The 27,457-nt window shown below is 35.2% G+C and overlaps 3 protein-coding genes and 1 pseudogene across 6 annotated transcripts; 1 reads left to right on the top strand and 3 right to left on the bottom strand.

Moving 5' to 3' along the window:
- The first annotated feature begins 1,067 nt into the window (after positions 1 to 1,067).
- Positions 1,068 to 8,108, top strand: LOC107017629 (somatic embryogenesis receptor kinase 1). Its single transcript, XM_015217819.2, has 11 exons — positions 1,068 to 1,597; positions 2,058 to 2,190; positions 2,316 to 2,387; positions 4,024 to 4,167; positions 5,079 to 5,150; positions 5,285 to 5,356; positions 5,446 to 5,558; positions 6,104 to 6,235; positions 6,366 to 6,707; positions 6,930 to 7,324; positions 7,485 to 8,108. Exons 1-11 carry the CDS (start codon positions 1,498 to 1,500, stop codon positions 7,797 to 7,799), a joined length of 1,890 nt encoding a protein of 629 aa, XP_015073305.1. The 5' UTR covers positions 1,068 to 1,497; the 3' UTR covers positions 7,800 to 8,108.
- A 255-nt stretch (positions 8,109 to 8,363) lies between these two features.
- LOC107017630 lies at positions 8,364 to 13,699 on the bottom strand. 3 transcript variants are annotated; one of them, XM_015217820.2, is made up of 7 exons: positions 13,541 to 13,699; positions 13,277 to 13,394; positions 12,925 to 13,057; positions 12,662 to 12,765; positions 9,822 to 9,993; positions 9,579 to 9,719; positions 8,364 to 9,504 (listed from the first exon to the last, which is right to left on the bottom strand). In XM_015217820.2, the coding sequence occupies exons 2-7, from the start codon at positions 13,315 to 13,317 to the stop codon at positions 8,509 to 8,511; spliced, it is 1,587 nt and encodes a 528-aa protein (XP_015073306.1). In that variant the 5' UTR covers positions 13,318 to 13,394; positions 13,541 to 13,699; the 3' UTR covers positions 8,364 to 8,508. The 3 variants fall into 3 exon arrangements, with proteins under 3 accessions (XP_015073306.1, XP_015073307.1, XP_015073308.1); XM_015217821.2 differs by having other exon boundaries at positions 13,277 to 13,360; XM_015217822.2 differs by lacking the exon at positions 13,541 to 13,699 and adding an exon at positions 13,435 to 13,540 and having other exon boundaries at positions 13,277 to 13,360.
- Positions 13,700 to 14,792: 1,093 nt separating this feature from the next.
- Positions 14,793 to 19,274, bottom strand: LOC107016186 (annotated as a pseudogene).
- A 1,181-nt stretch (positions 19,275 to 20,455) lies between these two features.
- On the bottom strand, positions 20,456 to 25,222 carry LOC107015772. 2 transcript variants are annotated; one of them, XM_015216174.1, is made up of 3 exons: positions 24,980 to 25,222; positions 21,192 to 22,298; positions 20,456 to 20,915 (listed from the first exon to the last, which is right to left on the bottom strand). In XM_015216174.1, exons 1-2 carry the CDS (start codon positions 25,133 to 25,135, stop codon positions 21,216 to 21,218), a joined length of 1,239 nt encoding a protein of 412 aa, XP_015071660.1. In that variant the 5' UTR covers positions 25,136 to 25,222; the 3' UTR covers positions 20,456 to 20,915; positions 21,192 to 21,215. The 2 variants fall into 2 exon arrangements, with proteins under 2 accessions (XP_015071660.1, XP_027772544.1); XM_027916743.1 differs by having other exon boundaries at positions 21,192 to 22,322; positions 24,980 to 25,204.
- Between the last annotated feature and the right edge of the window lie 2,235 nt (positions 25,223 to 27,457).

Raw genomic sequence — 27,457 nt, 5'->3', positions numbered from 1 at the left:
ATTATGTGATTGTAGAAAAATATGCAAGTCTTTTATAATTACAACACAAATTTATACCCATGTTTAAGATTATAAAGTCTTAAAATTTGTTTTTAAATTTAGTGTCCTATTAAATTATACTCTATATTAATATAAATCCCTTTTATAAAAAAACACACACAAAAAAATATGATCCCAAAAAAGAAAATAATTATGTGATTAGAGAAAAATATGCAAAAGTCTTATAAAATTACTACACAAATTTATAACCACGTTTAAGATTATGAAGTCTTAAAGTTTGTTTTAAAATTTTGTATCATGTTAAATTATACTTTATATAGATTAAAAATGAAGAAGATTAAATTATTTTATTTTTTAAAAAAACAAAGGTTATAAAAAAAAAAAAACTTGCACACTAAAGATAAGTTTATGCATTCTTATGATAGTGGGTATTAAGGAGAATGTTGATTACATCGGTAATTTCTTATGATAAATTTCATATAGATATTTAATTATAATTTACTTTAGATGATCAACTCAATACATGCTAAAATATTCTTTTGCTATTAGATATTTTTAATTTATATTTTATTTTTTTGTGCTCGACCTATTTAATAGATAATTCATCATATTTTTAAGTTCGTTCATTTAATTATATATATTAATATTGATTGAAATATAAATTATGTTTATTTTTCTAGTATCAATTACTTTTTATTTTCATCAAGATTTATCAGAAGCAACTTCCTTAATTCAAAATGATTGATATAAATAGTTGTACATTTTATTGATTATCTTTAAATATCACATGTAAAATTGAATTAATATTATTATTATTATTATTATTTTTATTTTTATTATTACTTAGTTTTGGTTAAGGGTGGTTGATATTAATGTATTTTGCCATTTATAAAAAAAAAGCAAGAATATATAAATTACTTTTTAATAAAATTTGAAAAAAGTGTCAAAAGTTGACAGGAGTCAAAGATAGCGCGAAGCCGTTTTAGAGTTTTAAGGTTACGGGCAGACGGGCAAAGCACCGTTCGGGCAGCTTAACACGCCCAAAAAGAGAAGATAATAATTTCTCTCACTTACTTTTTTTTTCTCTCTCTCTGCGCACACACAACTCAGTAGAGAGAGAAAGAGAAGCAGTACAAAAATGTGAAAAGTTGCAGCAGATAAAAAAAGAAAAGAAAAGAAAAGGGGTTCATCATCAGAAGGAGAAGAGTTAAACTGAACTGAGAAATACAAAAAAGGGTTGTTCTGTGAAGAATAAAAGGGGTAGCAAAATCTTGGAAAATAAGCGTAAAAATTTGATCTTTTTTTGTTGGGTTATGAGATGAGATCGATTCTTGGGTTTTGAGCTTTGTGGGGTGTTTATCTTGGTTCATGGTAATGAGGGGTAGGGTTTTCTTGAATTTTTGGGTAAATGCTGGGTTTTTTGAGTTTGCTTTACTTGGATCTACGAGATTGTTTAGTCAGCTGGCTGCTTGATTTGTAAAAAAAAAAAGTATTTTGATGGTGAAGGTGATGGAGAAGGATACTGTGGTGGTATCACTGGTGGTATGGCTAATCTTGGTTGTACATCATCTTAAGCTCATTTATGCTAATATGGAAGGTTTGTGGGCCCATCATCCTCATTTAGTTAATTTTAGGTCTATATTTGATGTTCTATTTTGTGAGATGAGTTTCAAATGTCGAAACTTTTCGTACTAGAAATAAAATATATGCTGAAAGTGAAATGGGTATGTGCAAAATTGGATTTTGAATTTGACTAATGTGTGAGTTGTTGAATTTTCCCAAAAGGGTAAGCAAGATGTACAATGAGCTCCCTGCACTGTTACTGTGACAAGCAGTTTAGTTTTAATGTCAGTTAAATGTGAAAGTTTTTAGTTATCATTGCCATTCAACCTTAGTGCATTATGTTTCCTATACAAGCTTGAATAATTTGATGTGATTTAATTTGGTTGTTTGCCAAAGTCTTGATAAACTGTTTTTTTCAGTCAATAGATTAAATTTTTATGCGCATTTAGGGGGTCGAAAATTGTCTATGTTTTCCTAAATGAATACACGAACAGGTGATGCATTGCACAGTCTACGCGTCAATTTACAAGATCCTAACAATGTGCTACAGAGCTGGGACCCAACCCTTGTTAATCCTTGCACATGGTTTCATGTTACCTGCAACAATGACAACAGTGTTATAAGAGTGTAAGAATCTGTTTTCTGGTCTACCTCCGTTTGAATGGATTGCAATTCCACTCTCTTGTGGTGGTGAGCAAATCTAATTGCAGTTTGTGCTCCCATAACACTTGTTATATGATCAACCTTTCCAGTGATTTAGGAAATGCAGCTTTATCTGGTTTGTTAGTCCCACAGCTTGGCCTTTTGAAGAATTTGCAGTATTTGTAAGTCTCACTTCATGAACTATGTTTGGAATTATTTTCCAAATTTAGAGTTGGAAAACTGGCATTAAGTGTATTGGTTTTTCCCGATGTTGAAGATTTTCATATTTCCTCTAGAATTTGCTGCATGAAAATACTGTAGGTGGCTTGCGTATTAACTTTTGCATAAAAACAAAGCTGTTGTAAGTGGTAAAAGCAAGCAGAGAACACTTTCTCCTCTCCATCTCTTGTTTCACTTGATGTTGCAGTCGATGGCATAGTTGTTGATGTGTTCCCTGAACAACACAAATTTGAATGTGTACTTCATAAAAAAAGATTTAAATATTTGTTTCACATTACATACTAGTAAATTAAATAACTCAGATACTTGGATAAGACTAGCAGTGAATTAACTTATGTAGCAAAGTAGTGTCTGTAATTGCTTGTGAAAACATTGTAGTTGAACTTAAATTTCTGTCATACACTCCCCTATATAATCGTTAACTTTTTTTATCAACTCTTAAACAGAGTAGTATTCTAAATATCATTACTAATGCCAGTACCCTAAGCACTCTTAATTTGGAATGACAAACTTCAACTCATATCAAATCCTTTATTCCCTCTTTCCTTGTTATAGGTAGAGTCTAATCACGATTTAGGATGATGGAATAGGATAAAACAAACAAGATAAACAAGTCCATTGTAAAAGTAAAGCAAAATCTAGACTTAAAAAGAGGAGATATGGCATGAGGGTAGGTTGATATCTTGGAGGAGAAGATCTGAAGTTTTCTGGTCATATAACAGATGCTACTCTGGTTTTCACCAAGAGTTTGAATCATGATTCAATTAAGCATAGATTTTGTACAAGTGTTAAGCTTAGTTTGGAGTTTAATAATATACCGTTCACTTAAATTGTCTACGTGCCATAGTCATATTCTGTCTCAAACTGGCTTTCATAGTTCTTATTGTAACCCATGCTCTTTTGAAGCTGCAACTGTATGGAAGTTCACAGAGACAGTATGTGCATGTGCACCTGGTGAAGCAGGGCATTACATGATGTATAACCATGCATCGGACAATGTTTTAATGATGGGTATAATTATTACCTAGTGACTGCTTCATCCTGCTCACACATTAATATATTCCTATGGATGCCTAGATTTGCTTGAGGCTTGTGTAGTACGTGTGCTAAGTATTTTCCAAGCGTATGCAAGTGACAATCACATCAAGAATGAAACAATATAAAAAGAACATCAAGAGTGCTGATGGAATTTAACAATCACCGGGCATACACACTGTTTAGATGAAGTTCGAAATTAACGTAATGACAGACGTTTAATTTTTATCGATGAGTTATATAGATTGTATAAAATGTTTGACGAGCTGATCCTTTGCAGCACATGGGATGACAGGTTTTATATAGAAAAGTGCTTGTAACCAAATATAAGAAATACCTCCATGAAATATACATTGGTAACTAGTTATAATTGTTATCTTGGAACTCCTAGACCTTTCTCATTTGTTGACTTTTAACTGTCGCTTGATGCCAGTTTTGATGGATGTGAGGATTCTGCTTCATTATCTTGGTTGTCCCATTATCCTAGGGATGTCATTGGTATGATATGTGGAATTGACTCATTCTCTGGTTTTCTTGTCACAGGGAGCTTTACAGTAATAATATAAGTGGTCTAATACCGAGTGATCTTGGGAATTTGACAAATCTGGTCAGCTTGGATCTCTACTTGAACAACTTCGTCGGTCCCATCCCAGATTCCTTGGGCAAGCTGTCGAAATTGAGATTCCTGTATGTATTTTTGTTCTATATTAGATTTATGTGGATATTGTGATGCCAAATGTGTATTTCATCAACCAAGATGGACCTACTCTTACTGGCATGTTGAGAAAGGAAAGGAAGCCTGAATTCTTTTCTAGGTTTCACATAAGATGACCTCTATTAGTATTATGTTTCACACTAAGTTTTGATGGTAGAAGGTATTTGAGGACTTCATGGGTCTGATATCATTCATAAAACCGATCTTACATAGTTTTTTTATTTTCTCCTTTTGTTCTAATCCTTATATAAAGGAAAAGAATAGAAGCCTATGCTTTGTCTGATATTTGGGCCTGATATTGTAAAATTAATCAGAGTTTAGTAATTGGTGTCCAATTTTTCTCCTTTGTTGGGATCCTTTAGAAGAGAAAAGAAGTTTAGAATCCGATGCTTCATCTTGCATTTTTCACTGCTGAAGTTTCTCTTGCTTAATGCTCCACAAACTTCTTTCTTTTGGCTTGACTGTCTAAGAAGTGTACCAAATTGTTCTATCATGCAGACTCAACATAAAACCTCATTAACTGCATTGGGACTTACTATAGAACTATTGCAGTACTGCCAACGTTGACTGACATGGTTTAGTCCAAAAGGTGTTTCAAGTCTGTTTATCGGGTGGGGTGGGGTGGGGGGATGTTTTGAGGCTCTTTATCGTGGTTCTGAACTGACGCCTTCATTTCCAGCTGAAGTGCCGGTTCTGGCTCGAAGTTGAAAATGTTTTACATCCACATTTTAATAATTTATTAAGATGATTCTCCTTGTCAAAAAATAAATAAATTAAGATGATTCAATCAGTAGCCTTTTCTTCTGTTTTATTCTCCATTATTTACTTATACCAAAAATGAAGCTCATTCCTGTACACCTTTGTGTTTTTCTTGCAAGGATAGTCGGCTCAACAATAATAGCTTGACTGGTAACATCCCAATGTCACTGACTAATATCTCATCACTACAAGTGTTGTAAGTACACTAATTATTTTGTGACTTGACTTAGATAATTCTTTCTGTCTTCCATATCTTTTCATTCATTTCCTTTTCCTTCTAATGCATATACAGATTTACTTATGCTCAATTCTTGTCTCACCTGTGTGTAGGGATCTGTCAAACAACCGTCTCTCAGGTGCTGTTCCAGATAATGGTTCATTTTCTCTATTCACGCCTATCAGGTATATTTCATTTAAGGTGGTGCACCATCTAACTGGCTGGTGGTTTTAGCATGCTGCTATTTGCTAATATATTTTTCTTAAATTTACAGTTTTGCGAATAATTTAGATCTTTGCGGGCCTGTAACTGGACGCCCTTGCCCTGGATCTCCTCCATTCTCCCCTCCGCCTCCATTTGTTCCACCACCACCAATTTCTGCTCCAGGTGGTTCTCTAAATTGCTGTGGATAAATTGTTTTGCTTTTTTTTTTTTTTTTTTTTTTGCTTTTTGCGATTGGTGATTTTAGTTTGTCCATCCAACGTAAGTGAGAATTTGTGCTATAGAAACTGAAGTACCGACAAGAAAGGGGCAGAAGAGGAAAACCCATCTTAACTAGTCAGACATTTTGGTTAAGTAGTTCTGATGGGAAACTGGTATGCACGAGACTACATTTAGTCTCTAAGCATTCTGGTCTTTATACAAATTTAATTCAGCATTGTAGACATCTTTTCTTTGGTCCCTTTGTAAATTATTATCTGTGGTATTTGAAGTCAAGTATGTCTGAATGAAATTAATCATATTTATGCCAGAACTTGTGAAGATTTTCTTTTCTTTGTAAAAACTGTCCTGGAAATTAGATCTGAATGATAGATACAAATTTGTGTACTTTTTTCTTTTTGAAGTGATTTAAATAATGAAGGGCCTAAATTATGTGTTAAATATAGTCTTGATCATATGAAGGAAATTAATCAAATTTATGGGAACTTCAGGAGGAAATGGTGCAACTGGAGCAATTGCTGGAGGTGTAGCTGCTGGTGCTGCTCTGCTATTTGCTGCTCCTGCCATTGCATTTGCCTGGTGGCGCCGTAGAAAGCCACAAGAATATTTCTTTGACGTACCAGGTTAGCAGTATTCAAATACCCAACCATAAGTCCATAACTCCTACTTACTCTCTCACGTGTTTATGGTTTCTCTTGCATGTTTTATTTTTTGGCTCCATAATTAGCGTCTTTGCTTTTAAACTTATTGCAGCCGAAGAAGATCCTGAAGTTCACTTAGGTCAACTGAAAAGGTTCTCCCTCCGAGAGCTACAAGTTGCAACTGACAGTTTTAGCAATAAAAATATTCTGGGTCGAGGTGGATTTGGTAAGGTATACAAAGGACGCTTAGCAGATGGATCATTGGTGGCTGTTAAGCGGCTAAAGGAGGAGCGTACTCCTGGAGGGGAGTTGCAATTTCAAACCGAAGTTGAGATGATTAGCATGGCAGTGCATAGGAATCTTCTACGATTGCGTGGTTTCTGTATGACACCAACTGAAAGACTGCTTGTCTACCCCTACATGGCGAATGGAAGTGTTGCATCATGCCTGAGAGGTGACGCCTTCTGAAATCTCTCACTCCATAAATGTTCTCACCTTCAATTTGGAGGGTATTATTGCATAATGCAAGAATGTCTTTCACTGGTTAACATTCTGTCTGGCATAACTTACTCTTTATAACAAAACATATTCTTGTATATTATTTTCCTGTAACTTTGTAAAAGGTAGAAGTATAATTTGTATTGTATTCTCTTGACAAAATAATTTATTTTATCAGAACGACCGCCTTCTGAACCACCACTTGATTGGCCTACGCGAAAACGTATTGCTTTGGGGTCTGCCAGGGGATTATCGTATTTGCATGATCATTGTGACCCTAAGATTATCCATCGTGATGTGAAGGCTGCAAATATATTGCTAGATGAAGAATTTGAGGCTGTTGTTGGAGACTTTGGTTTGGCTAAACTTATGGACTACAAGGATACACATGTTACAACTGCTGTGCGTGGTACAATCGGGCATATAGCTCCAGAATACCTGTCCACAGGGAAGTCTTCAGAAAAGACTGATGTTTTTGGGTATGGGATCATGCTTCTGGAGCTAATCACCGGTCAACGTGCCTTTGATCTAGCTCGGCTCGCAAATGATGACGATGTCATGTTGCTTGACTGGGTATGTTGTCATACCTGCTTTACATGTGAACATGACACGAGTACCATAATGTGTTATTTTTTTAATCTGTACATCACAACACTAGCTGACTAATAAGTGTTTGTGCCTTTAGCAGGAATCTTTAAGTCTATGACTAAACTTGTTGAGGTTCTTGTTTCAGGTGAAAGGACTCCTCAAAGAGAAGAAACTGGAAATGCTGGTTGACCCTGATCTGCAGAACAAATATGTGGAGGCTGAGGTGGAGCAACTGATCCAGGTAGCATTGCTTTGTACACAAAGCAACCCAATGGATCGGCCTAAGATGTCGGAAGTGGTGAGAATGCTTGAAGGTGATGGTTTGGCTGAAAGATGGGATGAGTGGCAGAAGGTAGAAGTTCTCCGGCAGGAAGTGGAACTTGCACCACATCCTGGTTCTGATTGGCTTGTTGACTCGACAGAGAATTTACATGCAGTTGAATTATCGGGTCCAAGGTGACCGACCTCGTACTGCCCCAAGTAAAGAAAATCAAATCATTAGGAACTCTTTATTTTTGTTGACCTTGTGAAAGTTTTTCTTTGTGAAATTTAATGAAAATCTCCAGTTGTAAGCCCATGAAGTGTGTCTATTATATTGTGCATACAAATTTGTAGTGACAGGAAATTCTAAATCCATGCCCTGACAAGTTGCATATAGGCTTAGTAGTTAAGTGCTTTAAAATTGTCCAACACAGTTAAACTACTGTCAAGCAGACTCTTGTTTTCAGTGACATTGAAAATGCTATCAATTTGACAAGGTTATTTACAAGATTTTGGATTTTAAAATCAAAGAATAGTGCTTCACATTCTCTTACGGTTATTATCATACCCTCCTGCTACAAGATAATGGCAGATATTTCAGCAATTAGGCCACTTGAAGAGTTTGTTTTGTCACTCTATGCACAAGTTTTGGGCTCTTTCTGACGATTAGATTAGAGCAGACGCTCTGATATGAGTACAAGATCTGCTTATTGATACTTTTGAACTTTTCTGTCATTTTTTACTCCAAAGAAAATTTCTTACATGCAAATTCATGAACTGCATACTCATTAACATACAACGATCCATTGAATGTACTACAGACCAAAGGGATATAAGAATAAACAGGAGAATCTCAAAACTCACAATCAACAAAAACCAGAGCCTGCAGAAGGGTAGAGAAATACACTTCACTTATCATGACTAGACCTGATATTATCTTTGAACGACTGTGAACGAGAACTGGGATTAGAGCCATTTGTTGCATTAAACAGGTTGGGGTATGAATAATATGTCTCATCGTCCATGGAAGGCAATCTCTGTGGTTGGTGAAGACCCTGACCAGGATGATGAATATGGGAGATGGGAGACTCAACACCTACTGTTGAATCATCATATGAAGGAATATTCGACACCTGATGTTCCAATGGACTGCCATGAAGTGGGCTGGGGATACCATCGGAGTTTGATGATTGGCGTTGGAGGTCTAAGTTAGGCTTTTGTAGGATGTGAGATTCTTGTTTCTCAGCATAAAAGGGGTTTTCACTGGGACTTACAGGCATCTCTTCACTCCTTTTCCTGGTAAGCTCGCTGATTCTAACCTGAGCAAGGCTAGCTGCTGAGCGAGCAGCAGCAGCTGCACGTTCGGCTGAATCAGCAGCTGCTTGGGCAGCAGCCAATACGTCTTGCAAATCCACATCAGTCTCAATTTTGGTCTTTGTAGCAGAGGGAAGCTGAGTACTTTGGATTGTGGTACTTTCTGTAGAGGGGAGTGGAGATGATTTTGGCGGGGGAACCATGAATGGCAAAAACTGTTTCTCTTCTTCCGGTGCAGATAAACTATCAGCTGATCCAAAATCTTTTGAAACTACCTTCTCTTGCAAAAGTTCATCTTGCTCCACATCTTGTTTGTGAGATTTGAGCTCACCGTCTTCAGAAGGCTTGCCTACCTCCTCATCGGAGTCAGATAGTGCAGATGCTGGGAAAGGAAGCATTTCAGGGGCTGAAACTCCACCAGTGCTAGGTCGTAGTGGCTGCTTAGGGACTTCTGGAAAATCTAAGTCAAAATCAGCCTCAGATTCCGTTTGTTTATCGAAGACTTGATCTGATGCAGAGTGCTGCACCTCATCAAACCTTTCTTTGGGAAGTGGCACCTTAGCCCCACTGACAAATTGTGTGGGCCCATTCTGCAAAGCAAAGGAAAGAAATCATGATGATAGAAAAGAGGACAAAATCAAAGCCAGTACAGACTGAAATATACCAGCAAGTCCTCATGTGACTTCAACAGCTCAGTTTCAGAAGCACTTGGATCCCAATCTAGCTGATGCTCCTCCGCAATTTCCTTTAGCAGCTTCATTTTCACATCAGGAGCAGGAGCTCGAATAGACAGCAACTCTATCAACTGTCAGAGGCAAGAAAAAAGAAAGAGTAAAATCAGAAACAAGAAACAAGAAACAGTTTCTCTTTCTGGTTTAGCTATGGCATAAAGGAGAACGAAGGTCACCTGGCGATTGACTCCGCATTCTGGCATGAGCTCTGTAGCAGCAGCAATGAATTCCTTCCCATATTTACCAGCAAACATCATCTGAACCTGCAGCAGTTCCGGAAGATCTGCACATCTTGGTGCAGCAAAACAAACACTTGAAATAGCTTCTTTCAGATCTAGAGGGCATTCCCTGTACATTATAGAGTTTGGGGGTTCAGCTCTTTCCAAATATTCAAGTAAGAAAAATTATCAACAAAATTCAACTGGAAGTCTAGAATATTAAGAATTGGAAAGAAAACCTCCACATTGCTGGACAGTCAAGTTCAAGAGTATCAGTTTGCTTTAAAACAAATATCGAAGATGAAGCGCTTTGGGTCCATCTTGGAACTAGAGATCCACATATATGGTCTCATGTAGATGTTCAAATTATTTCAAGGTTTCACACTCTCATAACACAAGCAAGAATGTATTGTTCATTCTATGCCCTAGATACTTCACGGTCATATAAGCAGAAAGTTAAACGTAGTTAATCTTTGTTTGGCTTAAATTGACTTTATGCAAAAGGATCAAACATGCTGCTGCTCGGATTTAGATACATGCACATACATCCATTTAATCGACCTACAACCTAGACATTTCAAAGTTGGTAACTTTTTTTCAGAATACATGAAATTAAGAAAATTAAAGGATTGTGATTCATTAATTGAACTAGAGCCGCTCCATGAAAAAGTATTCATATCTAGTGCAGATAATTCTCACAAAACAACAGCTAAGGTCTAGGGTGGAGTATAGTAGATCTGAAAGTTTGGTAGTGAAGGAGATATGGAACTAAATGTTAAAACAGCAGCATAGTCAACAAAGGCCAGAGGCAAGCAAGGAAGACAGAGTGGAACATTTGGTACCCCTATACTACTTTTATTATGAAAAAAAATGCCAAAGAACCCCCCCCCCCTCTTTTGACTTGTAGCTTTTTAATCAGTGATCACCTAAACTATCACTCGTATTAAAGTATTAAATACCCCTGGAATTTTTTTTTCAACCGTCGCGTACACCTACGACGTTTAGATCCCTCAATCATATACACACACGTGACACGGTGAAAATATGACAAATGTGGATGTCCACGTAAATAAATAATGCCCCCACCCTCTCTAATATTTAACCTTTTTCAAAAGCTTTTTATATAATTCCCCAATTCACACAAATCAACCCTAATTACCCGATCTTTTCTCTTTCACACAATTACTTTCTAAATAATCAAATACTAAGAAGTTTAACAGTCGGAGATAAGGGTAGATTTGAACATTTCTGGCTCTTCTATTTGAATGTTTTCTCCTCAAAAGTACAGTCCATTTGGGTGAAGCTTTTTATTTGAGTGGATTTTTCTCCGACCTTGCCTGAAATTCTTATCAAGTAAGTGATTATCCATTCTTAAAATGTATTTTTGTTTGTTTTCATCGAATAGCCTTGGTCAGTTACAATCCAGTAACGTCCGGGGTAGTCATATGACCATGAAATTCTCACAAACGGAGGACACCCACATGCAGAAACAAGCATCCTATTATAATTCATGGATTCATCAATTGCAACTTTAGAAAGACGGAGGAGAGAGAAATTATAGGCAAAGAAAGAAAATGATGGCAAAGATAGGAATTTCAGAAAATTGAAAGTGATGGAGAAGAAGGGTTTTAGGGAGAATAAATAGGAAGAGAATGAAGAGAGATGCTGTGCAAAAAAGGAAAAAAATAAAGAGAAACAAGAATTTTTAACGTTTCTCACCATTGAAGTAATATGATGCGGCAAAAAATTTACTGCCTCACGCGCCTAGCTGAGCTTGTTGTCAGTTTCTATGCCAGGTGGACGTTGTAGGTGTACATGACGGTTGAAAAAATAAGTTCCGGGGGTATTTCATATGAGTGATAATTAAGGTATTCACTGAATAAAAAGCTACAAGGTCGGGGCGTCTCTGGCATTTCTGCCTTTTTATTATTATTAAACTGGTGTATGCGACGGTTAGAAAAACAAGTTCTGGGGACATTTCATATGAGTGATAGTTTAGGTATTCACTAATAAAAAGCTACAAGATCGGGAGGTCTCTAGCCTTTCTGCCTTTTTATAATTATTAAACCTCATTCAGCTGACTATCCTAGTCTATATCAGGTGTAACCCAGTTTATTGACTTATTGCAGCTAGAGTAAAGTTAAATGGAGCTATTGTTTTAGAGCATATGCGAAGGTTAGAAAAACAAGTTCCGAGGATATTTCATGAGTGATAGTTTAGGTATTCACTAAATAAAAAGCTACAAGATCGGGAGGTCTCTAGCATTTCTGCCTTTTTATAAGCATTAAACCTCATTCAGCTGACTATCCTAGTCTATATCAGGTGTAACCCAGTTTATTGACTTATTGCAGCTAGAGTAAAGTTAAATGGAGCTATTGTTGTAGAGCACAATACAGCTATAAAGATACACATGACCAGCATAACTACACAAGATGACAATATACTTTACTTATGAAGATGGAAGAAGAAAAATAAGCTAAAAGGCAATACTACAAGTAGGCCAACCTTACAGCTGGGATTTACATCTGCTAACGGTGTCAAGAAAATCATATAACCACGAAAAGCAAAAATGCTGTTCTTTATGCACTTCGCCAAGATATCATAGATGATCATCTAATGCATCATAAAGGAACCCTTTTATATTCTTTGCCATTCGCCCCATACATTCTTTATCCTAAGAGCAACTAAAAGCATATTTAGTTGCTCATCTATAAACTGAAGAACCATGTTACAATACTGTAAATGTTCACACCATATAGAATATCAAGAACATTAACACCACAGACATAACTCATTACCTTTGTGCTTCAATAATTGGAAGACGAACCGATATAAGCTCACAGAATAGCTCAACAATCTCCTGCGCTGCCATCATTTTCTCTTCTCTTATAATATGCTCTACCTAAATAAGCAAACATCAGAGTCAAGCTCATTACTCTGTAAAACCATCTACCAAAATACATAATAACCTTTCAGTATTCAAATGGGAAGAACACACAGCCGAGCACAAATTATATAGCATAAATCGATGAATTTAAGCAAAATAAGATTCAGTCTATACCCGAATTCGAGCAGTAGCTTCCTGACCAGTCTCTAGAAGCTTAGCTATTTCTTTCCTCATCTGCTTCAGCTGAAACTCCCTACGATTCCTCAGTAGTTTGATCCGAGGAATTGTCAATTTCAACATGGTTTTACTGCAAATTGATAGACACCATCAGCAAATTTCCATATAAAAAAGACATGATTTTTCCCTCAAATTTTCTCAAAAGAATTGAAAAACTCAAAACCCCATGATTTCAACAATACAAAATTTCAAATCTGCATCATAAGAACCCTCAACTAAAAAGACCCTAATCATAAAATCTGACAAGAACCTTTAAAATATGACAAAAAAGTAGGGAACTGAGGATTACCATTTGGCAGCTTTGAAACCTTTGCTGAAGAAAGAATCCATTATAGACTTGATTCAGATCGTCAATATCCGTATACCCTTTAAACTGTTGCAACAAAACCTTATGAATTATCACTTACCTAAAACCACAAAAGTATTTCAGATTAAAGCAAAGAATACCTTTTTATTTTTCAAAAAAAAGAAAAGAAAAAGAGATCAAAGATCAAAACTGATGAAGAAGTAGTAATAAAATATTTGTTTCTGTGGAAAGCACAGAAAAGTGAACCTGCTCCGCTATGCATATAAAGCCAAATGAAAAGCGGACAAAGCTTTCAATGTCGATGACAACAAGCAGTTTCCTTAAGCTCTAAGCATTATTGGATTTCAACTTTCAACGAGTATTATTTTTGGGATTAAAATTAGGTATATCTTCTCAATTTTACAACTGTTAAAAGAAAAAAGAGAAATACAACTCTAGAAGATGATGAATTTGGGTCGGGTTTGGCCCAATTGTTGATGATGATAGAAAGAAGATTCTTTTTTTTTGTGATTTTCCAATAAAATAAAACTAAAAACTATTTATTACTATTTTTTATTTTTTCAATTTATTCGTTGGATGTAGATTTAGGCTTGTTAGTTAGTGTATGTCATAACAGTATTCATACTTTTGTAGTTTTTATTGTATGTGGTATATTGTGTTTTCGATTATCACACTATTTTGTTATTGTTATTATTTGTTTATCTCGTTTAGTCTATACCTTTTCTTGTTAACAATGCTCGAGGTAGTGGTGTGATTTGTGTACACTCTATGAATTAGGTTGGGTTTGGGTCAATTTCTGATGATGGAAGAAGATTCTTTTATTAGTATAATAAATTATAATTTTTATAGACAAAAAATTGAGAAAATTTCGCATATAGCCACAAGAATAAACTTAATTAGGTTCCGTAGCTATAGTTTACATATTTACAGATTGTAGCTATACTCTGACCCGCCCTAAACCTCACTTAGTGATATTTCACTATGTATGCTGTTTTTGTATGTTCAATTTATGTGGCATAATCAAAATTTTAAAATTCAAACTTCTAAATTTCAATCGTGAATCTGAACCTAAAAAGTTTTATGTTTTTTAAAATAATTTTTTTTTACTTGGAAACTACGTAAAAACTATTATAAATTATAAGAATTAACAACTTAAAAGACGTAAAGAAATTCCGATTAGAGAAAAACTTTGAGCTACAAGCTGCCAACTAGTACTACTACTTGAGAAAGTTAGAAGTGAAGGGGAACTAGTCTGATTAGATCTGCTTTCTTTTTCCTAGAAGGTAAAGTCTCAATGTAAAATTAGCTGCAAATTTTAATCCATTTACGAGCCAACTTGTGTGCATCTCGATGAGTAAAATACCAATGCATAGCATTGGCCAATTTTATCTTTCTGGATGCTATTTTCTTGTTACAGAATTGATATACCTGCAGTCCAAATGATAGTAAAACAGATATGTTGAGAGCAGCAGCTTGTGGGGGGTGGAATAAGGCTGGATAAACAAGAAACTTATACAAGGTCTCCAATATGGTAAACAATTTATTTTCCAGCAATCCATTCAAAGTGAAATAAGACGAAACCTACTAGATTTATCAAACTACATCAGGTTAGAATGATTAACACAAGGAGTTTGGCTCTACTTCAGCCGCAACCATAGGTGTTGAACAAGAACAAGGTTACATTTATCCCGATGCTATGAGTTCAAATCGTTCCTATGCCAAAACCATATGCAAGCGCATGAGGATATATGAATTGTGCCTTAAATTGAGCAACATAAAAAATCTGGCCAAACTGCGCATGTCTGGGCGATCAACATACTTGAGCAGTCACAATCATTATTAAATTTGGTCCAACGAGTTCCAATTTCAGTCCATCTTGGTACCTACATTTCTCCAAAAAGGATCTTGGTCTTCACTTGGAACCTCCCAAGGCTTTCAATACCGTCTCTTCAATATGAGCCTTGGAGTGAACGCCCTAGCTGGATCCCTATAAGAGATTAACATGACTTAATGAACTTAGCTGACGCTTCCTAACCTAAACGGATAAGAAACGGGGAAACATATTTTAGGATCAGAAGAGTATTACTAGTTAATACTTTGTCCTGAGATAATGAAATATGATTACATAAGCAAGAAAGACAGGTCTTATTTTCAAACTGCATGCTACTTAGTAGAAAACAAAAAGAAGCATAGGGACTTCTGCATCCCGACGTCATTTGCATTTATCACGTAATAGAAGAACCTGCATTATTTACGCACTGATTTTTATATCACAACTATGCATAGCACAAGTGACATCCTTTTCTCACAATACTTCTTTCAAGTAGCATGTTTCATCAGATGAGTTGTGAAAGTTCACGATAGGCTGGAAGTTTGGAGACAAGTCCTAGAATCTAAAAGCTTCAGGTTTAGCAGGACTAAAACAAATTACTTGGAGTGCAAGTTTAGTGACATAGCGCATAAGGCGGAGGTGGAAGTGCAGATCAATGCACAAGTCATACCCAAGAGAGGAAGTTTCAAGTAGCTTGGGTCAACAATCCAAGGAGACGGGGAGATTGACGAAATTCGCACATATTGGAGCGGATGATAAGAAAATGCCGTCAAGGCTTAAAGATAAGTTCTACAAAGTGGTAGTTAGACCAACATTTTTGCATGGAGAAGAGTATTTGTCAATCAAGAGCACAAACGTTCAGTAGATGAAGGTAGTGGATATGAGAATGCTCAAATGGATGTGTGAACATACTAAGAGATATGATTAAAAACGAAGTTATATGGGTCAAAGTCGGAATGGCCTTTGTGGTGGACAAAATGAGGAAGTCAAACTGCGATCGTATAGGCATGCAAAGAGGAGGGGCATGGATGTGCCAATAAGGAGGTGTGAGAGAGTGGACATAATAAGGAGTTAGGATAGGTAGAGATAGGCCAAAAAAGAACCAGCAGAGGTGATAAGATAGAAGTAGTGTTATCAAAGGCGAAAAACGCAAAAAAACTCCAATAGCGCAAACCGCGAATAAAGCGTGGGCTTTAATTTAAAAAGGCTCAAAGGGAGAAAAGAATACAAATAATATATATGTTTAGTCCAAGACTAATACTAATAAACATGAATGACAAATATATGACTAAAGAAATTGAAAAAAGTTTATGGTTAAGTGAAATATCAATTATTTAGTTTCACTTCTTCATAAAGGCTCATTGGCAAGGAAAAGCTTGCCACCTTTATGACGACACTAAAGCGCACATAAAGCGAGACGAAGCGCTCAACACGTTTTGAGCCTTGCTTCAGGGCTTAAGCGTGCTTAAAGCGCGCCTTTGATAACACTGGATAGAACCTGACACAACTTTAGCTTACTAAGTACATGACTCTAGATAGGAAGATATGGAGGTCGAGGATTAGAATAGAAGGCTAGTAACTACCCGAGTGTTATCGCACTTTATGTGGGAATGCTCAGGGGCTACTTAGTCGTAGCATAGTATATGGTTCTTCAATATATATTACTATTTGTTGCTTCATTCGCTTTGTCATCTCGCTATTTTGTTGTCATATTTTCTTGATACCCTCTTCAGGAACTTCTCTTTTGAGTCTAGCAGATACAACCTCTCAACCTCACAAAGGATAGGGCTAAGGTCTGTGTATATGCTACCCTCTCTAGACCCCAATTGTAGGATTACACTGAATTTTTTTTTTTGTTGTTGTAGCATCTTTCATCACAAAATGAATCTTATGGGATTCCTTAGCATCTCTAGTTTTATCTGACCATGCCAGAAAGAATGGTGTAAAACAACCTTAGCTTTTAACTACAACATGCCACAACTATCTATACAGAATCAACAATCAGCAATCCCAACCAAAATTAAAATTTTAAAAAAAAAGATAAAAAGAAAAATCTTGTTTGAAGGTTATGGGTTCGGGATTTGAAACAACCTCTTGCAGAAATGTCGGATAAGGTTGCGGACAATAGACCCCGATGGTTTGGCCCTTCCCCCAACCCCACATGTAGTAGCTATGTTGCCCGGACTCTTCAGAAATGCTAACGGGTGCGACAATTTCGCAAAAAGTAGTGTATTTTCGGAGAATCTGAGACGGGTTCGGCATCAAAAGTGGAGAGTCCGCGTGACTAAGCATAGTAGGAGCTTAGTGCACCAAATTGTCCTTTTAATGCTTCACATAATTTGAAAAGCAACAATACGATATATCAACAGCAAAAAGTAAAATGACATTCATACTATCATGCCTTTCAAAAAGCAACACAAGGATCTTCACTTACTGGGTGAAATTTCCCGACTCGATTCATACTATCAGGCATTTCCAAAAGCAACACATCAAACTCATAAAAATATCCATTATCAACTGAGTCCCAAGCTATCCGTCATTGGTCCTTGGTGATTTTTCTCGAGTCTCGACTATAAATGAAAAAAAAAAAAAGGAGGCTAGAAAGGAAGAGGAAGTAAAGATCCTTTTGAGTAAAGCCAGATTGAAACACACCTCAATGAATTCTACTAGTTCAGGCTTTTTGTCAATATGGGTAGATGGTAGCCTACCTTACTTACCAATGGCTTCAACAAAGAATACGTTTTCGTTTCGCATTGCACTATCAGATAATGGCAATACAGCATCAAGTCAAACAGTGACATAGTCCCTAATTTTAAAAAGGAACCAAGAAAATAAAATTACAGCAATAACAAAAACAGAATAAGAATACTAGATAACAGCCATAAAGAAATTGTTTACCTCAACAAGTGGAAACTGATATAATCTATTTCATCCGACACTTTTCATGTATTCTTCATATGCAATGGGTATTCTATCCTTGTAAGGTAGCAAAAGTACTTCCATAAACTTTGATGGCGTCATGCTAACAGCAGTGAATAAACCCACACCTTTTTTGAGATGTTTTTTCATTTAAAATTTTCAGGACCCTATATCTTGGAATCACTCTCTTCTCTAAACTATGCGTAAACAGACGAGAATGAGATGCTAAATACTCTGACGTGCAGCCAACTTCATTCATGAGAAAAGTCAACTGTTTACAGATTCTTACCTCTGAGGAACTCAAACAGGAAGGATAATTTCTGGTCATGGTTCTTATATGTTCATCAGACCAACCAAAACTTTTATAAACATCAATCTTCTTTGCCAAAGTTGACTGACGGAAAGTAACAATGGCAGCAATTCCATTGAAGAATGTACGTGATTCACGAGGGATTCCAAGGTCTTTCTCCACTCTATGAATAACATCCTTAAGACATCCAAGATTCCGCGTTATACGCTTTGGGTTCTGCAATATAAACTTCCTAATTTTCTCATCTGAAAGCCCAATATCATGTAACAACAACACATTAGGTGCTATTGTCTTGGTAACATGACATCTAAGTAACCAAGAACTCTTTTTTATAATCTTAACAACATTTTCATCACTACCCAATAAATTTCTAAGATAATCAAGGGAAGGTCTAATGAAAGTATCCAAACCTTTGCTGAAAAACAAATCATTCTCAATTATAAACTTATATAAGTCAGTCCCAGAAAGGCCAATTTCTTGTAAAATCTCAAGTTTTGGTTTAAGGGTTTTGTCTACATTAGAGAATAGTACTTTAGGGGATTTGGAGACAATGTTCTTGATTTGGGTATTATCAAAATCATTTTTTTGAAAGAAATCGACTACAAATTGTGGGTTTTTTGAGGGTTTCAAACGGATTACCTTGCTGCTTGTTGTAACTGCTTCTTCTTTTGAAAACCCAAGAGAATCAACAAGAAGGTCCACCAAGTAATGAGTTGGTGCAGCACTGGTGGAACAGTGAAGGACAAATCTGAAGTTGTCGATGGAGAAAACGAGTGGATTCTTGACTCCATTAGCATGAATCCCTGTACGAGTTATTCGAGTTAGCATTGTTAACAATGCAGACTGGACAGTTAGGAAGAAATTGAACAAACTTCAAACAAGTACTGCAGTCCACTGACTATTTCGAAAAATTTTAACACTCCGTCCGTCCATCCAGTATTTGTTTGTCGTCATTTCTATTTTTAAAGTCAAATTATTTTGATCAACATTTTAAGATGTATTTTTTCATCATATATTAATATGCAAAAAATTTTAATTTATAGTACTATTCATATAGTTTTAGAATATCTAATTTTTTTATTTAAAATATCAAATTAATGTGATATATTTTATCTTTAAAAATTAGTTAAATTGACTTTCGATAAGCGCAACATGACAAACAATTACAGACAGGTGAGAGGCACACGTATTGCAGTTGTGTGGGGCTCTCTTTCTTAATTTGACATATAACATACGAATTTTTACTAACATTAAATTAACTTTCAAAAGAGCGTAACGCAACAAATAAAAGTGAATAGAATGAGTAATTTTATCCTTCAATTATTTACCGTCTTAAATATAATTTTTTTTATTTGACTAACTAAATTCAAATATACTCTGATTTGCCACATGATTATTTACCATCTTAAAAACATATTTCTATTTAACTAATTAAATTCAAATATACTCTGACCTGCCACATGAAATGGCAAGAAGTTTTAGTTTCAATCTCTGATAGTAACACAAGACTCTTAATAAAAAGTAGAAGTGTTGAACACATTTCTAAAACTTGAGCGAATTTAGGGGGTGCTACCACTCATGTTTCAAGATTGTAATTATTTAAGCTCGGTTAATCAAAAAGAAAATCATCAATAGTTTGAGAATGAAACTAAAAATTTGTATCGAATTTAAAAAAATTTCCAATAATTTGCTCAGTAATCAAATAAAGAAATAGTAATGATTTTATTATATTTTTTTTATTATAACAAGAATTCATATTTTGAGAAATGATAAAAATAAAGTAATGAATTATCTCTAAATTTTCTAACGAATAAACATGAATACCAATTCATTTGTTTAAGTTTACCCATTTATGAGTTCACTTAAATATGATCTTTCATAATTTGTATAGTCAGCTATTCATAATTATGAGATGTGTTTGATTGAGCATATGGTTAAAAAATAAAAAGAGAAGAGATTTGAAATCCATTTTTATAGAAGGGGCATTAAATCATTTTGATATTTCAAAATTACAAAAGAAATATGAAAAAGAAAGAATGGAAGTCTTTTTTCAAGCTAAAAAACAAGCTCAAAATAAATAATAAAATGTTTTGTTCTTAACTAAACAAATAAATTTACTCTTTTAAGAAAAATAATAAATTACATGACTCTCTTCCAACTTAGAAGGTTATACAATGTCTACAACTTTCACAATTACCAAGTATTAAAGATATTAGATGTAACTTCAACCATTAGGTTATACATGAGAATTCATCCAAAACAAATCCTAATGCCATCTCATTGTATTGAGTGCAGTATTATTCTAGCATTCCCGATGTAAATCCAGATTTAGTTAGAACCAATGTAGGTACCGGACACAGGATGAGAAGCCAAAAAGGAACTTAAGAATCTGTGTCCCTCTATTACCTACCTAGCTGTTGCCAAGTCTTGTAATGCAAAAGAATTGTGCAACTCCATCTTCAACGAAGAGCAATGCAGACTCGGTTGCTCAAATAAACCTCTTTACATGCTGCAACTAGTTGTTGAATCTGCAGTCTATGTAGAGTCCATAAACAAGCATTCTGCCCAGAAGAAAAGTTTAGAAAACACGGAGAGCAAACAATAACCAGAAGATTCAATGAGTCGTATATAGCAAGAACAAGACTGTTCAATTCATGCTTAGTCCGGAACTCAAAAGGATCAAATGCATATAAGCAGAATGGACAGAGAAAATGAAATTATGACACTGCAGGGGAACTAATGCTGTGACTTCAATAGAAAACAGGAAAGGCCTGAAGAAACAAAAAATTATTTGACTGAATGATCACGAGTATGAACCATAAATATGAAAATCGCACCTCATTTGACTGATCATCATGACGCTAACGTCTCACACATGTCACATATGACTCATATAGATTAGGTATCTCATCCTTGTAAGGAAGCACGAATTTTGAACGAAACATAGGTTCAGATATATACATAGCTCGAGAAAAAGATACTTTCTGTACCAGCTTCTTCTCCTCTAAAACTTTCAGTACTTGATTTCTAGGAATCACTCTCTTGTCCAGACTAAGCATTAGAAGCGCAGGATTACTAATCAAGTATTCTGGTTTACATCCGATTACCCTCGTGAAAACGTCCAATGCTCGCAGAATTCTAGCTTCTGACATAGCCAAACAGAGGGGTTGCTTTCTGAACACAGTCATTATATCCTGATCACACCATCCACAACTCCTGAAAACTCCCATTTTGTTTTCCACTGTTGACTTACCTAGTGCGATAACTGCAAGAACTCCGTACATGAACATTCCAGATGTGGGAGAAATCTGTAAATCCTTTTCAGCTTTGTGTAATATCTTCTCCAGCCACTCGAATTTTTGTTGAAGTATACGTGGTTTCTGAAGTATAAGTTTCTCGATCTGGGCATCTGAAAAACCAGATTTCTGCAACAACAATATTTTGGGTTCAAATATTTTTGGACCATTGACAGCAAGTAAATAAGGTGACCTCTTTATAAGTTTAACCAAAGTTTCCTCATTACTAACTAGTTTCCTAAGAAAATCCAAATTAGACCTCAAATGAGAACCTACTGCACTATACAAAGCTTTTCCGTCTGCTAGGAAGAGATCAACTAGGTCAGATCCAGATACCCTCACTTCTCGCAGACACTGAAACTTGGGTTTAAGGGTTCTGTTTACATCAGAAAAAAGCAGTCTCGGTGTAATAGAAACTAATTTCTTGATCTCCGTCCGTTCTAAACCCATCTCTTGGAAGAATTTGATTACCAAATCAGGATTCTTAGGTGCTTTCACGCTGTTCAACTTGGCAGCTACAACATTTGCTTCATATCTGGAGAATCCCAGTGATTTGATGAGGAAGTTCGACAAGAGAGGGTTCTGAGTGTGAACGGCCGCATTTGTTGAGTAGCAAAACTGAGACCATGATCCACTAATGAAAAACAGCTGCCAAATGCCAATGTACCAAAACTTAAAATATTTAAGAAGCACAGTTTCATTAGACAACATTGCACAAACATTGATAAATGACAATGACAATAATATAATACAAACAAGCTGTTTTAGACCATGAAACAAGGGGTAATGTATTGGAACATCACTTTTTACTTGGAGAGAACAAACATGTATCTCCTTGAACCATATACACGGGAGATCAAACTTCACAACAAGAAAGGTTTCATGAGCAATAAACAATACAGAGTTTTATACCAATAAAAAAAAAATAATATCTGTATAGTTTAATCAAAGGGAAACTGAAACCATTGGGAAAAAAAATTCTGAACACAAAATTGATGAAACATTTAAAATGAAGACGTAAATGTACAAATTGCATTACAAAGTGATGAAGCATAAGGGATACATGGTAGTTCAAGAACAACAATGGCTTACTCACAGAAATTAACTTGTGCAAGCTTTTGGAGTCAATTACACTAAATTCATCTCTAGATCGAAAATATTCAAGGGACCTCCCGTTAAAAAATTACAAGAACCCCAACATGAATTACAGTGTTAAACAACAAAGTATCATATTAATTACAAACATTTAACCTCCCTTTCTTTTACTTTTAAACTCTTATGTTTACTGAAATAAGAAGCATTTTAAGTCAACGTGTTACAAGGAGTATCTAAATAGCAGGCAAATATTACTAAAAACAAATCATTTGAAGTTGTGACATTACAATGAGTATATGAAATATTATTCCACAACAGAGAACTCAAAGTCAATTTCAGATTATTTGACTTGCGATTCTCTTATATATTTTTCTTTTACATTTGTAGTCTGTCTAAGAATTTCTAGTGCTATTCTTCTTATATAAAAAAAAAGTAATTCAGTAACTATAAATTCTTAGACATGCACAGTAAATGTTTAAAATAGTTCTTGATAATAAAAAAAGCAATAGAAGACACAAAACAAGAAAGAAAACAAATAGGGGGACAGTGGAAGGCACTGGCAGGCTCACTATCCGTGGAGTCAAACGGTGCACAACTAGCCCCCGAGGGTTTCTCGGTTATGGAAAAAGTAAAGTTTAAAATTCTCATACTTTCAACAGTGTTACTCATCAACTTATTGTTGGTAAGGTTTCTACTAATATATTCAATTAGAGGACTTTTTCTGATCTAGAGGAAAGTAGTATAACTAACCAAACGTAGTTTGCTTTGAATGGTTTACTTGAAGTCTGGCAGGCACGAAATGTCAACAAGAAGCTGAAGACAAAGTATGTAAATTCATTACTCTATGCATCATTTGGAAAGTGTGGATTGAAAGGAATAGAAGATATATTTTAGGGCAAAAAACGTATATCTTTTGTCAAGTATACATGCATCAGAATATATTATGTTGGTACAAAATGATTTTTGTAACTAACTGGACAGAGTTTATGGACTTGTTAGACTCCTTTATTATGTAGATTTACAGAGTCCTACTTTTTGTACTCTTTACCTCCTTGACACTCTGATATTTATATAATTACAATACCATTTTTTCTTTTAAAAATAAGTAATAGCAAAGGCCAAGTTATGAAAGCATTTAAACAAACTATACACCACTGAAACTCTATGCGTAGAAGTAGCCAAGAAAGCTAAGTATTCCAATATATTACAACAATTCAGACAAAGCAATAAAGGGTCCTAGGTTCCACAACAAAGACTCCAGCTTTAGAACAGTTTCACATTTTAATTTGATAATGACCAAGCGGTGAACCAGGAAGGTTGTGTTATCCTAACGAATTAAGAACGAAAAGGTGAATTCTAACGCTATGTGAAGGAAGTCGCAAACACAACATTTAATGACTCTTATTCATTCATATAGTACAGAAAGGCAAGGTAAATCCTGTAAAAATCTGATTGTCAACCATATATTTTCTATTCTTGTTCACCTCCCTTATACCCAATATTTTCAGCACTCTTTTGGCTCAAAAAGTAAAGTGAGTTTGATTCTTTGGTATCATATGATAGAAACATTTCAGTATTTTATTCCTTAAAAACTTCGAATTCCCAAAGGTCAATAGGCGCATAGTTCCAAACTCTGAGGAAATCCCTCTACCCAACTCAACTAAAATACCAGACTTTGACCACTGCCATAGCGCAGGGGCACATTCATTTCACTCAAGCTTTAACCACATTTTCTATCACCACTAAATACTTGTCAAAGAAAATCTAACTTAGGCATCACATTAGAATATAAAGATAACACCTTTCACAAGTCAAATCTTGATACCAGGGTTACCGTACTGAGAATAGCAGCTTATACTGAGTTTGATTATTTTGGTAACATATGATGAAAACTGAGAATTCCCAACGGTCAATAGGCACGTAGTTCCAAACTCCGGTTTGGAAAAATAGACCTATCCCTCTACCCTTCTCGACTTAAATCCCAGACTTGACCACTGCCAAGGGGCACATTTGAGGGCATTTCACTCTAGCTTTAACCACATTAACTATCACAAATAAATACTTCTCTAAGAAAATCTAATTTAAACATCACATTAGAATCTAAAGATTACACCTTTCACAAGTCAAATCTTGATTTCAGGGTTACCGTACTCGGAATAGCAGCAAAATTTAAATATAAATGAAATTTATTAATACCAAAATAGGAAATTTCAAAGATTTCAAAGTGAGGTTACCTTGGTAGGAGTAGAAATTGCTTCATCATCTTTAGAAAATCCAACTGAACCAAAGAGAAAGTTTTCAGATAAATGAGGCCCGGAAACAGCAACTGGTAACAGAGAAGGTAAGGCACAGCTGCCCGTATGTCGAAACCTAGAGATTCGAGAAAGCATGGTTTTCAGAAGAAGAACCGAAGCTTGAAATTGGAAAGGGTTCAAACAGGCAAAATGTTAAAAGCACCATTGCCTACTTTTATTTTGTCATAAAGGGGCAAATATATGTTTTTAACTATCTAATTTTGAATGGGAAAAGGACCTAAAATATTCTTTTAACTACTAAAAATGTGTTTTCAATTAGTTTACATTATTCAAAGCTGATCAATAGGAAATTATCACATCATTAATGAATTTATTAAGGGATAATTATATAGAATAACAAACTAATAATATAAAATAAATATAGTAGCTATCGTTTGATTTATTTGTATTCCATAACAAACTGTTTGTCAGTCCCTCTCTCTCTCATATTCTCGCTCGCCACTCTCCCTCTCTCGCTCACTTCCTTCGCTCGCCTTTTTCGCTTTACACAATAGAATTGTATAAATTGTATTTTTAATTGTATAAAATGAGAGAAAATTGTATATACACATGCAACTACATATATCTCTGTCTTCTACACTTATAATTATACAATAAAAGTACTTTTCTGCCAAAAAGTCTCTTTTATCTTTCTCGTTCTATACAAATTCAAATTGTTTATAATTTCTCTCTTTCTCGTTTTATATAATTCGATTCAATTGTATATTCCCTGCCCAAGTTTCTTTTGTCATTCTCCCTTTCTCGTTTTATACAAATTCAAATTGTATATAATTGTCCTATACACTTACAATTATACAACTCTTTTTATATACTTCGTTTTATACACTTTTTATACAATTCTCAGCCCAAAGCTCTTTCTCTTTCTCCTTTTGTACACTTCTTTTTATACAATTCGTTTCAATTGTATATATATAACGAATTATACATATATATATTTGTTATGGAGCGCAATTATGCAAACTTTGTTATATCATACAAATATGAATTTTATGTTTGCTATATGTGAAAGTTGTCTATTTATTAATTGGATTTAAATTGAGACCGTTAAAATAAAGGGCATTATAGGAATATAATGTTGGGTCTGTTTTCTCTCTTATGAATGATTTCTCTTCAAGAAATTCTTCTACCTTGCGAGAATTCCATCGAGTTTAATTTGAGTTAGGAGAATCAACCTGATTGATTCAAGGTATGTCTCTTAAGCTTCTTTTTTCAAGACTTGCATCCAAGGAATTACTCTTTTTCCAAACAATGCATCAAAAGTCTAGGGGTAAGAAACCAAGTAAGCAGATTTAACACAAAGTTCCTTCATGAAAAGATTCAGTGCTTTCTGAATTCTAACTTCCAAGAGGGCAAGACAATAAGGTAGCTTCCGGAACATCATCATCAGACCATCCAAAACTCATGAAAATTCCAATCTTTCTATCCAACATAGACTTCTTCGGCAGGATATCACTCGAAATCCATACTGAAATATAGGGGAATAACACTGAACTCGAAATATCCTTAATCCTTTCAGGCTTTTGTGTAGGAGGGCAACAGGAGGTTCATGTGGTCTCATGGTGGAAGCTAATTGAACTGCCTCCTTGATCAGAACTTCAGAGTTCATGTGTTTTGAGGTGCTCCAGCCGTGGGAATTGGTTGTTTTTCTCCAGATTTCCCCCGCGGTTGCCTTGTGGTTGAGGCTCACTAAACAAGAATGGCTCATCTCCAAGGCCTTCAGGTTGCACAGCCCTCGCAGTACTCAGCACTGCAAGAGTTCCTGGTTTCTTCTAATTGTTCAGATTCGGACCGAAACCATCCTGACTTGTTACACACATCACCCATAAAAAATCACAAGTTAAGGCCGATCGGATTCTACAGCTCAAGGACAGTAAAATAGAATACTGTTGACACCAAATTTTGGTCCGATGGTTTTGAAATTAATACATTTTTGAGTCAAATACAAAAAAAAAATCTTCCTATCCCACATCTTTTCTCTAACAATTTTCAATTTTTGCAAAAGTCCCACATCGGTATTTCATCCTTTTTGAGGATTTTTGGGTTTCTATTTAAACCCACTTCATTCAATATTTTAAGGGAGGGGAATACAAAAGAATACTCATACAATTTTGAGAATTCTTGGTTCCATAGTTTAAAAATTTTAAAAGTGTTTTTTGTGGTTTTTTCGAGTTGAGGAGGTGGAGTCGTCTCCTTCAAACTCATAGTTCCGGTTCGCTGCCCAGAACCAGGTAAATTTTTTCTCTTAGCGTTGTTTTATTTTATTCCCAGTTCTTTTATGTTTTCTGTTTATTATATGTAGCTTGTTTTGTTTATCTTTTTAGTTTAATGTAGTTGTAAAAGTCAATTAATATTTGTGTTTATTATAGTTTTAATGTTAGCATTATTTTACGATTTGAT

Source organism: Solanum pennellii, chromosome 4 (assembly GCF_001406875.1).
Source record: "Solanum pennellii chromosome 4, SPENNV200".
In the NCBI taxonomy this organism is placed as follows: Eukaryota; Viridiplantae; Streptophyta; class Magnoliopsida; order Solanales; family Solanaceae; genus Solanum; species Solanum pennellii.
Note: the sequence above shows the minus strand (reverse complement) of the source record. Positions and strands in the feature narration are given on the sequence as shown.

What these genes read in the sequence shown, in the direction of transcription:
- LOC107015772 (XM_027916743.1), bottom strand. Translation starts at nt 25,135, where the DNA reads ATGCTTTCTCGAATCTCTAGGTTTCGACATACGGGCAGCTGTGCCTTA. An exon ending in CAATTTCTACTCCTACCAAG is followed by an intron (nt 22,323 to 24,979) that starts GTAACCTCACTT and finishes AAATATTTTAAG; the next exon opens with TTTTGGTACATTGGCATTTG.
- LOC107017630 (XM_015217820.2), bottom strand. Translation starts at nt 13,317, where the DNA reads ATGGATTCTTTCTTCAGCAAAGGTTTCAAAGCTGCCAAATG. An exon ending in AATGCGGAGTCAATCGCCAG is followed by an intron (nt 9,720 to 9,821) that starts GTGACCTTCGTT and finishes TGCCTCTGACAG; the next exon opens with TTGATAGAGTTGCTGTCTAT. An exon ending in AGTCACATGAGGACTTGCTG is followed by an intron (nt 9,505 to 9,578) that starts GTATATTTCAGT and finishes TTTGCTTTGCAG; the next exon opens with AATGGGCCCACACAATTTGT.
- LOC107017629 (XM_015217819.2), top strand. Translation starts at nt 1,498, where the DNA reads ATGGTGAAGGTGATGGAGAAGGATACTGTGGTGGTATCACTGGTGGTA. An exon ending in ATATTTCTTTGACGTACCAG is followed by an intron (nt 6,236 to 6,365) that starts GTTAGCAGTATT and finishes AACTTATTGCAG; the next exon opens with CCGAAGAAGATCCTGAAGTT. An exon ending in ATGTCATGTTGCTTGACTGG is followed by an intron (nt 7,325 to 7,484) that starts GTATGTTGTCAT and finishes TTCTTGTTTCAG; the next exon opens with GTGAAAGGACTCCTCAAAGA.